Below are 12513 nucleotides of genomic sequence, written 5' to 3' on the forward strand. Positions count from 1 at the left end.
ATATGGATCTTGTAGTGGAAATAAGTTTAAAAATTCGCCCAGTGTATTGCAACTGGTATCTCATTTTGGCAGTTTTCTTGGGTAGAGTTTAACTTGAGAGGAATTGGAAGAAAACCAGAATCTTCCCACATGCCATGTGACTCCCAGAAATAACAACTCTGTGTTGAGGTTGTTAGGAAAAGTTATGAGCATGAGAGCAGCTCTAAGTGAAAGATGTTTGTTCTTCCAGGAGGACGAAAAGAAGCCTCTGGCTAGTTACAAAATTTTAGGCATTTTTCTTAAAGTGGTTCAAGTAAATTAAGATAATAAATTCAAGAGATAATGCATCTTCTAGCTCTGCCAAATTAGAGGGATTTTTGCTTCCCAGAAATTAGAAGGGCCCGCACGATGCTGTCATAAGGTAGACTTTACCTATTCAAAATAGGAATATTCAAAACTTTTTTTTTTTAGTAGTAATCATGAATAAGAGGCCCATATCACTGCAAGATTAAGGATAACATTCCCAGTTATTAGCAGGAATCCCCCCAAATGGTAAAGGCCTGTGTAGGCAAATTCTGTGTTTTCCCTGTGTGCAATCTGCAGTGGAGGTGTATGGTGAAGCTGTCAGTTATTTCAGACGCACGCATTTCTGCGGCTCCAGACTTTTTGGCAGAGATCTCTCATTTAAGGATGAAAATATTTGGACGTTTGTCATTTGTCACAGTTCTCAAATTCTGACCTGTGTAGGTTTCCTCTGTGCAGTTTGGGGTGGGTTTTCTTTGCAAGAGTTCTGCTGATCAGGACAAATCAAAAGAAATACCAGTGGCATCTCTCAAAAACAAACAAAAAACCTGTCTTTGAACAGTTACTTGTTTTTCTTGGCTTGCTTTCATACATACAGTCATCACGTAATAAGCCTAAGCAATTTATAATTATTCTGTGGAAGGTCAGAGCAAGACTCTGAAAGCTCTTTGCCTGGGAATTGTTAGCTCCTGGGTCGGTGACAGCCATTTCTTATCGGGTAGGTCTCTTGAGACTAAGGTGAAAATGGCGTTAAAGGTGTGTATACATTGAGATTACTTACATTGTCATGAACGTTTCATTTCTGTAAATATCAGAAACAGAAACCAGTGGAAAGAAAATTGGAGAGTGAACTCTGATAGTTAATATTGTTCAGTGTCAAATGCATTGGATCTATGCTGCAAAAATTTCTTTACCTGTTAGAGTGTTCATTACCTCCGTAGGCAAAGGGAAAGATAAATCTCTAGTCAAATTTTGCTTGAATACGAGTTTGGGGAATTCTTGGATAAGAGTGGTATAGAAGAGTCTTGCAATATCCTCGTCGAGGACAACGTGGGGTTGAGTGTCAGCGCTTTGAGGTGACCTACTGTGAGAAGCTGCTGTTAGTGGCATTTCACAGCATGAAATACAGTGATTTTCAGGATGCATTTTTAATTATTGTTTGCTCCTATTTCTCTTTAAAGCAAATTAAAGATAAATACAATTACAACTGATGGATGGTTTTGTGTCTAATTAAAAAATAACTGCAAGGATATTTGCTGTCGGATTACCTGTCAGTTAAAAGTTTATATTACATTTAAGAAAAGAAATATTTTAAAATTAATTTAAATGTTGTTGAACTGTGGAAAAGTTTGTTCTTTGTGCAGTCCAATAGAATGAGCTATAATAGAGCTAGCCGGCATAATAAGGACCTGCTTATTAGAAAGAAAATCTTTGATTTTTAAACAAAATGCAGAATTGTCAGACTTCTTGGAATGAAGATGTTATGTATTATCAAGCACTGATTTTGCACTAAAAATAAGCAAAATTTCTATGCTCAGTCCAGCTTGTAACTTATTCCCTGTAAGCTGGTGAAGGACATCGCTAATTTCTTTTGATTAAAAAAAAATCTTTGATCGTTTTGCTTTGAGAGTGAAAAGGCAATTGCAAGGTTGTGGCTGCTTGAGGATAACAGTATTAAGGAATTGTATCTTTTCGCTGCTGTCATTCATACTGCGTTCTGAGCTGACATGCCACGTGAATTGTTTGATTTTGTTCAGAGAATTACAAGTAGTGGTGTATTTTATCCATACTTGCTTCTAAAACTTCTCAGAGTTCTGTGTTGTGAATAAAGACATTTATATAGCAACTTTTAGGATTTTGTTTTATGAATTCTTATTTATTCTTAAAATTGTCTTTACTTGTATTAAAAAATACCAAGTGAAACAGCATCTTGGCAAGTTTACATTAAGAAAAAGAAAGAAAAGAAACAGCTATGCATTTAATTTTCTAATGTTTCTATCCTGGAAAGTGCTTTCTGCTTTCCTGTGCTGTAAACAAATATTAGAATAAATTAAATGTATTTGTAGTCATGTATTTCTCTCATTCTTAGTAAGTATAAAAATGAAATATAGATCTTCTGACCATTCTGCTGCCTACTGGCAGTTGCATTTTACAATAAAAAGTTTTCTCAATTTCAAGATACCCATCTGAGCTTTAGTTGTTTTGGCCTTTATTGTAAAGTAACGCTTGGGAGTGCCAAAGGATACTATGCACTGAGAGGCAAAGTGCCTGTTTGCTTACCGGTAGCTGGAAAACACACTTCATAAATAGCAAAAGGGAAATGTTTCATTTTAAGTATTTTTTTTTTTTAACTTGGTAAAGATTTCTGTTATATCCGAACGCAAATACTATTTAAGAATATATCCAGACTGCTAATAAATAAATTCACCTTACATGAAACAAACTGGATATAAATTATAATTTATAAATGAAAACCCATCACAGATAGGGAAAAAAATAAAATCTGTGCACTTTGCTGCTACCTCATTAAGAAAAATAACCGGTAATTAGAAAGTTGGTGTGTGAATTATTTCCCCTCTAAAAAATCTGAGATATTTAGTTGTGTTTATACAACACACTACAGATGAATGACCAAGTACTTTTAAAACTTACTGTTCGGTATAACAGTTTTCATAGCTCACACTTTGTTTGGTCTTAAACCAGCAGATGGCATTTGTTACTCCATTTAAGTGCAGACTAACATAAATTCTGTAAACCCAGTGTAATTAACTTCAGTATATAGAGAAATCGTGTTGTCTGAGCTGTACTTCTGAAGCCTCTATGTTAACGCAAGTTCCTGTAACTGTGATACTGCTTACTTAGAACAATGTGTATTAAGAGCATTTAACAGACTTTGAAATATCCTCTTACACATTCTACAGCCTCTTGTCTTGGGGCCAGCGGCCTCTACTTTTCAGGGATTTAACGCAATTTTCCACTCTAGCTGCTGTGAGGGATAGTGCTAGAGCTCTGCTAATTCAGTCTTTCCCCTGTTTTGTAGAGTATCTGAAGCTGAGCAGGCTAGTAGGAGTGGAGAGACCAGGACACTCCAGGGCAGTCTGTAGTCTAGTGGTAAGGCGCAGGAATACAGGATCTGTTCCTAATACAAGTAGAGGCGCACACATCTCCACATCACATGACCAAATGTTTTGTGCTTTAGACCATACTTTATGAAAGCCATTACTGTATTCTGATCTGCACTCTGTACTCTTTCATTCGATGAAGAAGCCCTATCCCTTCCGATGAAGTATTTTCCTAATTGAACCTAAATGTCATATAATCGGGGAACACTCCAGTTTTGGAGGAAAACAAAAGTGTTAATTTAAAATATTTAGCTCAAAGTGGAGTCAGTTGGTTTTGGTTTGTTTTGTTTTCCTCTAGGGAATGTGCTGGTGATTTAAAATGCAGACAGGCTTCCTAAAAGAGGTACTAAAATGATTCTGGCTACTCTACTATTTATCATTCTAGTCTTTTACTGTACAATACAGATTCTAATAGTAGAGTGTAGCTACTACTATAGCAGAGAATTTTTATTGACAAGACTTTAGTTTTGGTGAGCATTTTACTACTGTCCCTTCTCTCACTTCCTCCCATTATCCCATATCAAGAATTAGCTCTAAGTGTGACCCCAGATCTCTCAGGTTTAATTATCATGTGTTATGTGAGGCACTCTTGACTCAGGACATGTAATGCTTATTTGTCCTGAGCAGTGATTTTCAAACATACACGTGCCTCTTATGGGACAGTTCCTTAATATAACTAACTGGCTAAACCAAGGAAGGATAGACCAAACCTGCACATTCTAGGAAAAGTAGAGCTTATCAGCCTGAAACTTTCTGTAGCCAGGATTCCCTCTGCCGCAGCTGCTTACCTGCGGGAGCTTTTACTGTTTCTGTGAGAGACAGATCTTCAGCATCGTTGTTCTGATGGGAGATCGGCCAGAATTCAAACAGGTAGCTGCTTCTTCAACCCAGGCAGATACTGAGCAAAATGTCCAAGGTTTTAGTGTGTTTCTTCTAATTCAGGAACTTCATCTTACTCATTTTGATGGATAACCCATTATTGCTCATTATTAATCAATGGTATATTTTGTTGTAAATTAAGTGGACCAAAACCTATGTCTGCTGTTAGTTTTTTCAGACAGACAGAGTTACTTAAGTCATATGCTAAATTTCTTCAAAATTAAACCTTGGATTTTAATTTAAATAAGTCCATACACTTACCTGTTTTTTCTAGACCTCATTTGTCCAAAAGCAAGAGCATCTTACTTAGTCTCGGCAGACAACTATTTTATGCAAGTATAACAAAAACCACTTACACAGGTCTTAGGGTACTTTTGCTGAAAAGTAACAGGGTTTGTACAAAACTTCTGATTGTATGTCAAACTATCCTAAATAGTGCTATGATGTAACTATGGAGGGTTATTTGAGTAGCTTATGATCTGGAAGGGCATGGACCAAGAAGATTTCTACAAGTACTTTCAAAAGATTCCTTGTACTTATGTGAAAGCAGCCATTTCAAAGATGGATCTTCGCTAAACTTTGTTTATGGAGCTAGTGTGTAATCTTTATTCACATTCTGAAAACCTCTATCTTGCAATGTGACATTCCAGACCGTAAGCACCAGCGAGTACATCCTCTTGAAGGAAGCTGTAAGAAAAGCAAGGAGGAAGAGGCTGTATTACAAAGGAGAGGAATCCAGTTCTCTTAGGCAAGGTGGACAGTTTTGTGGAAGATTTGGCTTGTAATGAAAGAACTCTCTGTCTCCTTCTCAACACTAGATTTGGGACTATGACTACAAGCTATTTGACTTCAAAATAACCAGATACATGTTGATAGAAATGAGGAAACTTGATCTGCTGCCATGGTATGTGTACATGGAAAATCGCATCATCTTCGATGATGAATTTGTCAGATTTTGACAAGAAGACTGATGGGAAGAGAGAGCTTTTAGCTTGCGTGTGAAAAATCAGATGCTGAATACAAGGAGGGTTTGACTTTTTTTTTCCTTCTCTACATTCTTAATTATTATTTTATTCCTTTTGTATCATCATGGATAAAGAATAAACGATGCTGTTGGACCACGCAAGCCTTAATTTATGCTTCCTGATGAGAGATGAAGGTGTTAGATATCTGTCTGCTGCAATTAAGCTTGTGTACAGTAGATGCCAGTAGAGGTCTACTGAGTCAAAATAGAAATATGACCAGCATTTCCATAGCAACAACTTCCTCTTGGCAGTTCTATTTATAGAAGTGCTGCAGTCCCAGGTTTAGTACTGCTCTCAGTACTAGAGGGGCTCTCTAGTAAGGGTTAACCTTTTTAGAAAAAAAGGTATATGTAAATGTACACTAAGACTGCATGGGTTTACTTTGTTGGGTTTTATTAAACAGTGAAGTTATTGGCTGTGTTTATTTGGTTTATATACATTTTGAAAAATCTTTGCTTCAAAATGGAAAGCCATTATATCTGTAAGATATTAGCAAATACTGCTCTTCCTTCTGTGTGTTTAAAAAGAAATGCAAGCTAGTGGCATAGTGCTGGACGTATAGTGAAAATCAAAATACATCTGCTTTTCCAAGAAGCCTTTTTCTGCCTGTATTTCTACCCATAATTCTTTCTGAAATATGCATGCCTGGCAAGACTCAAAATGCATTGTGTTTAATTACATAATTTCTGATGAAAATACTCTTTTTATTTTTTAGTTATGAAATGGCTATCTGTGTATTTTATTTTACATCCTTTTCTCTCAAGCTTTATATAACAACTAGAAAAATATCATACATATTTCCTCAGGCTTATAGCACAGAATGCCTTAGGTTCTTTAGTATATATTTTTTTAACAAATTTTAGAGTCATTAAATGCTTATAAACTTTTGTATTTTATAATTCAAAATTAGACAATTATTTTCTTTTTCTTAAATGTGTTGGCTGCATCTTTCAACTTACAAATATTTTATTGTCAGTAAGAGACCTGCTAAATTCAGCAAGATCCTCAAGCTCTTAAAAATGGAGGCACTCCCACTAATACTTTGTATCAAATAATTGCTCACTCCTTTTGTAATAAATAATAAATACTAAAGTTGGACTTGCACTGTTGAAATAACTGATGCGTAAAGGAAAAGATGTGCTTTATCAGGCCATCAGTTTTTAAAGCAAATAAAGAAACTGTCTTTAACCTCTAGAAAAAAGTTCTTTATTATTCGTTTATAAGGTTTCTTTAAGTTATTTTTTCATAGATTACAAACAAAATAAATATGCAGAAAATGTCACAGTATGTCTTTTTTACTTGTGGATGAAGGTCAGTGCTGAAAAGGAGAAATACTAATTTTAAATATTTAAAATAAGAAGATAGAAAAGAATATTTTTACTTAGCCCTTAAAGAGAAGTAGAACATGCGTAAACAGGCAGATTGAGACTCGGCTTCATAGGTAACCAGGAAAATACTGGGTTTCAAGATTTGGAATTAAGACCTAAATTTTAGTTAACTGTAGGTGATCTGAAATTTATTTTGCATTATGGATCCATTTTTCAAGGTCCTGTCAAGGAATACAATTAATTGTCTTAAAAACTCCTGTATGTCTTTGATTGCAAGAAATTCATGGTTAACCTTCATTAAACACTGAAGAAGACACTCCCAGTTTTGACATAGTGTGAGAGTATGTCAAATCTGTGTATGAGACTAATATGGCATTAGATCCTAGAAGTAAAATAAATAAATTTCAAAGATATACAGGAGTGCTGTAGTTCTTAATGTTTTTCTATTTTGTACTTCTTTAGAATTCAGGAATTTCGTGGTAACTTTACTTGGGAAACATTTTAAATATTTTAAAATGATAATGTGTGCCTTTTTGTGTATTTAATTAAAGCAGGACTGTCCAAATCACACCGTTACTTAACCATCTAGGTTTTTTGAGGAAAAAAGGGGGTGCTCTCTTTCTTAATCCTTAATTTTTAAGGCTTAACTAGTCATGTAAAATTGCTTCTTAGAAATTGAGAAATGATGTATTAGCAGAGATTATTAAAAAGAAATTGTCCACGTAGCTACATTATTCCTGATTCTTTTTCAGCAAGAAGCCGAAAGAGTCTGTGGCTGGGTTTTAGTGCTGTGTGTTGTTAGCTGTGGTTGAGAGAGATACATTGGGCATCAGCTGCTGGGAGATGCACTCAAGATTATGGGTTGGCCATCAGGAAAAGTATAAATGGTTTTGTTGTCTTTATCAGATTAGAGGACCACAGTGTTAGTCCTTTTCTATGGCTATCATCATTATGTTGTTTTGTATAAATTTGTGGGAGAGTACCTTAAAAATTTTTACTGAAATATTACTTATCAAAATACTAAACTTATACATGTAATGTTCACATTCATAGCTGAATCTCTTACCCACCTCTCTGGTTGTTCTAATGTGTTTTAAAATATTGCCAAGATTTAGTGGTTAGAATTTAGTGAAAATAAAATTTCTGCCTAAAGGAAGTTCTTAACGTTGCAGTGTTGACTTTGGCTGCAAGGAGAAGTTGGAGCTTCGTTATCTCTTGTAGAACAGAAATTTTAGAAACTGGTTAGAAACATTGAAGGAACTCTCTTTTACATTTTTCTGTGTAACACTTTCTGTAAATTGTATGCCTAGCCGGTTGGAACTGAGGGTGTTTGGGAGCGCTTTGGAAGAGATGGAGCTCTGCAGGCAACGGGAGCCACTGTGCCGGCACTGAGCCCCTGCACCAGCTATTGCTTGGTCCGGCACCGGGGTTGCGAGCTCCCTGGCATACACTGTGTAGCCTGGGCAGCTTGGGTTTATTTTGCAATAAATATGAACAAAGAGTGGATTTTCAACACTACCCTGGCTGTAGAAACTAATAGGAGACCTGGATGGCAACTTACTAGTCTTAATGTCTTCAAACATTAATTGTTTCAGTTAACTGACCTGAAGTAGGCCATTTTTTTGTAACAGAAACGTTTCGTAGGCCACAGAGACTGTCTGTAGAGTAAAAGTTACTCAGCAAAAGTTAAATGAACCTAATCAGGCTTGATATTACATGGGTCATACCTGTGCACAGTTTGACACGCACCTGAGACGACTTGCATTGACTGGGTAGAACATCCGGATGTTCACTGTCTGGCTGGGGCACAGCCAGCTTCTGCTCTTTTGGGAGGGTGTACGAGCTGAACCACAAGCGCTGCCCAGCTGTAGGTCAAAGCTGGCTCAGGTTCTTCTTCCAGCTTGGAGCATGAGTAAGATGACCTCAAGTCTGTTTGCACAAGTCTGTATAAGCATTTAATTGTATTTAAAGATTTACAAACTGTTCTAAGGAAAAGCAGTGCTGGCTAGCAAGTGGAAATCCTAAGACAAGCAGAGCCACAGAATTTTGCCTTTGATAAAGCACCACCCGTTGCTGATTGCTGAGCTTTTGGGCAGTAAAATACTATATCGGAGCTTGTGGACTCTGCACTTCATATATAACATAAAAAATACTTGGTATGGATAAATTAATGTTGCACTGATTCGGAAGATTGGTATGTGAATAAGATGAAAGATTAGGTAAAAGGAAATGGGAGATTCCACCTTTAAAAATCGTGGACTTCATTTGAAGACATTGAAGTCCACGTGGGATGTGGGCTTCACAGAAAGTCAGTGTGGTGGTATTTGTATTATCATTGGGCAATGTTAATCAATGCTAAAAACTTCTAAGATTAGGGAAGTGTATTACTATCTGCGTATAAATATGACCAGTACTTTTTTTCATGTTTTGCATGTGGAGAAGAACTTCTATAACAGAGTTCGCTGGCAGTAATTTGTAAAATTCTGGCAAATCCAAGTTTTCTCTTAGGATATCTTTTAATAATCCCTTTTTGATGACTTGTTTTCACTTAAACCAGTTCACTTCGGTGGTCTCAGAGGGTGGATATTTCTGCTTCCTATTTTTGGCACCTAATTCAAGTGTCCAGGTTAGTCACTTGGGTGCATTCAGAGCTCTGAATTTTGGTGGGCAGAGTTGGTCTCTGGCAGTTCCCGCATCTCTCCATTGACTCCAGAGGGTCGGCAGACTCTAACTTACGTAACGTGAAGTGATGTGAATTTTGTAAATTACCCTCTGTGAGATGAGGGAAACAAAATGGTTTAGTTGAAGACTTGTATGAAAGATAAGATGACAGCAGTGTAAAGGCTCAGAACCGTGAGAGAGGAGAGAGACAAGACGAGCACACCATCATACCAGGTGGCTTTGTTTACTGGAGAAAACAGCTAAGGTCAGAGAAAATAGTAGCCTCTTGGAAGGATTCCCTGGATGCCCAGAGACTTGCGGTGAGCTACGGGGGAGCACAGCTGTACAATTGCAGAGGGGCTGTTCCAGCCCCGGGAAGTTCACCAGGCGGGGAAATAAGCATTTTGTGTTGTCCAAGTATTTCTTATACTGCTGTGTGGAAGGTGGCATAGCATTACTCTATCATAAAGTGTTTGGTTTTATATGGCACATAATGTATGCCCTTTGCCTATCTGTGACCCTTGATAAGGCAAACAGATCCTCATGCTCTTCGCTAGCTCTTGTTCCTGGCAGCAGAGTCTTGAACTGACAGGGTGTCCTGGAAGTCAGCATTGATCCTGCCAGGTAAAAGGCTGGAAGGCGTAAAGTGGAAGGGGACCTGGAATGGGATCCAGGGAAGGTTGCAGCGCCTGACCCTGACCCTGACCGAGAGCAGCCTGGTCACCACAAGATAGCAGGTGCTCATCCAGATTTGCAAACTGGTGTGTAAAATGTAAGTGTTTAGATATTTGGTTTCAAATTTTGAACAGGTGCTGGAGAAAGAAATTATGTTTGCAGAGTATACTTGGAGCCTGAAGGCAAAGGGCATTTCTGTGCTTTGCGTAGAGTCTAGAAATTTAAACTGTTGCGTTGACTGAGGCCGATGACAGCAACTCTGGAAGTGCCCGTTAGGAGGAACATAGCCAAATCTGTAAAGTCTGTCCCTCGGCATTTTTATTGTTTTATCATTATCATCGGCGGTTTGTCATCATGTTTTTTTTTCTGAAGCACAGAGCTGTTATGAAATGGTTATGTAATGTCCAAGGAAGGATATCTGCTGACATTTGAAAACTACTCAGTGAGAAGTATGGTGGTGAAAAATGAGAGGTATGTCTTTAACACGTGTTGACTGTAAGACAGGAGACAGATTGTGGAAAAGTTATTTCCATCTTTCTTAAGAATAACCTAAATTTTTAAGAAGCCACATCTTATATGTGCAGAGGATATACTGGGAAACCTGTCTAATCTATGTGTTTCCGTTTTCACAAAAATGAATATTTAGTATTGCCCATTGTAAGCATGCAAAATTACATAATTTGGAAATTAATATAATTTAATGTTAAATACAGCTTTCTATTTATTTCCTCTATGTTCTGCGCATTAAGAATGATGCTTTCTAGACTTACTGTACAGTTGAAAATACTCGAATTTCTTGTGAATGAGAAAACTTTCTTACGCAATTCCAGGAGACTTGCACGCAAAGCTTTTACATAAGCAATGTCAGGAGCTGGTGACCGTGACACTGCGACTCTCCTTCCAGCTGCCTTTGGGGCTGGGAGAGTGAGCACGTTGCGAGATAAGGATCTGCCAACGCTGGTCGTTCTGGCACTTTATTACTGCAAAAGTTAAATGCGTTTGGTTCATTCTTGGGAGTAAGTAGAACCCAGTTTGAATAAGTACAATGCAGTCGTGTTTATATGTATGTTAGAATTCAACTTCTTCAGTTTGATTTTTCTCAAAGGAGAAAAAGAGTACTTTCCCCCCACCCTCAAATAAAATAATAGTTTCTGTAGTAGTTTTTGCAAGTAACCTCCTTGCTTAGAAAGCTGTTTAGTTGAAAACATGAGATTACTAATGATTAGATTACAGCTGGTTATGTTTGCTGTGATGATGGTAGTACTCCATCTTAATAACAGGGGAAAAACTGCAGAATAGTCACTTTTCTTTTTTCACACATGGTTGTGGTAAACTAAAAAAAAAATGTATCTGCCTTCTGATCTTTACTTCTGAACAAGTTGTTCATAGTATTTTAACATAAAATGTATATTTAAATATAAAATGTGATGCATTAAAAAGCTGTGAAAACACGTGCGAGAGCAATTACTGCATGTTTTGTAATAAAAAACACTTTTTGATTGACATGAAAAGAGACTTTCAGCAGTATAAACCAGTACCTTACAGAGCTTTTCTTAACAGGAAGTAGAAGAGAGCAGTGGTTAGAAAACACTGCAGACAGGAAGCTTGACACATGCACAGCTCTTAGTGGCTCTGGGTTGTCCAGCTCCCTTCAGATGTTTGCTCTTTTGCTTTTGTAAAAGTCACTGGTGTGTGTAGATGGCAGCTCAGAAGGAGGTACCTTGCAACCAGTGCACAGGGACGGCCACAGCGCTGCAGAGGCTGGAAGGTTTTGCTAATCGCCTTTTCCATAGGCATTCAAAGAGTGGTGTGCCTGAACAGAGAGCGGCTCTGGAAAATGAGAGCCAACACTGCTCTGAACTTGCTGTCCTATGGGACAAATCAAGTAAGTAGGTGTTTTTGTTTGTTTTATAGATACTCGCTCGTCAGTTTGCCTAGCAAGTGAAGAACTTGCATATTTGTAATAGAATGCGAACACTGCTCAGTGATACGTTCCCAGGGCAATTTTACAATTCATTACCTAAAGGTATTAATTTGAAGAATAGCATATTGCATCAGGCTGGGGGGTGGGGGGCCGGTTCATGGACGGATGGCTGGCAGGAGAATTTATCCCTCGTCGCTTCTTTTCTCTTAAAGCACAGTTGACTTGTTTTGGCAAGCCCCCACCCAAATTTTTACTTCTAAATTACTTCCTTTATTTTCAAATTAAATCAGCTAGTTCAGCAGAAATAGAAAACTCATTAAAGACTGTAATGTTAAAACTCTGGAACAGGCAGACATTGCTGCACAGATTAAACTCCTAATTATAGGGCTTTTTATCATTCATCGTTTTATTTTAAGGGATATATACATCAGAACGCTCTACACAGTGGTAAACAATATAAAATGGTGTTTGGTTTTAACTATTACGTATTAATTTAGTGTGGGAATGCTGACTATCATTAGCTTTAATTTCTTAATTAGTGGACAGTTTATGGTATTACTTGTACGGATTAAAACTTTTCATGATTTTGGGTAATAAAAGTGAGAGATTTCAAAAAT

General features: G+C 37.3%; 1 protein-coding gene across 4 annotated transcripts in view; it reads left to right on the forward strand.

Moving 5' to 3' along the window:
• The window catches only part of PRKACB (protein kinase cAMP-activated catalytic subunit beta), a 75946-nt gene that overhangs the window by 27073 nt on the left and 36360 nt on the right, over positions 1–12513 (forward strand). The window contains exon 1 of one of the 4 annotated variants that reach the window (XM_075156131.1): positions 11567–11857. The exons of 2 other annotated variants lie outside the window; for them this stretch is intronic. In XM_075156131.1, coding sequence (XP_075012232.1) covers positions 11671–11857 — 187 coding nt within the window. In that variant the 5' untranslated portion in view covers positions 11567–11670. Of the gene's footprint in view, positions 1–11566; positions 11858–12513 lie in introns of those variants that run through there. One more of the 4 variants, XM_075156130.1, reaches the window with a different exon arrangement.

The sequence above is a fragment of the Calonectris borealis genome, chromosome 8 (assembly GCF_964195595.1).
Source record: "Calonectris borealis chromosome 8, bCalBor7.hap1.2, whole genome shotgun sequence".
Classification (NCBI taxonomy): Eukaryota; Metazoa; Chordata; class Aves; order Procellariiformes; family Procellariidae; genus Calonectris; species Calonectris borealis.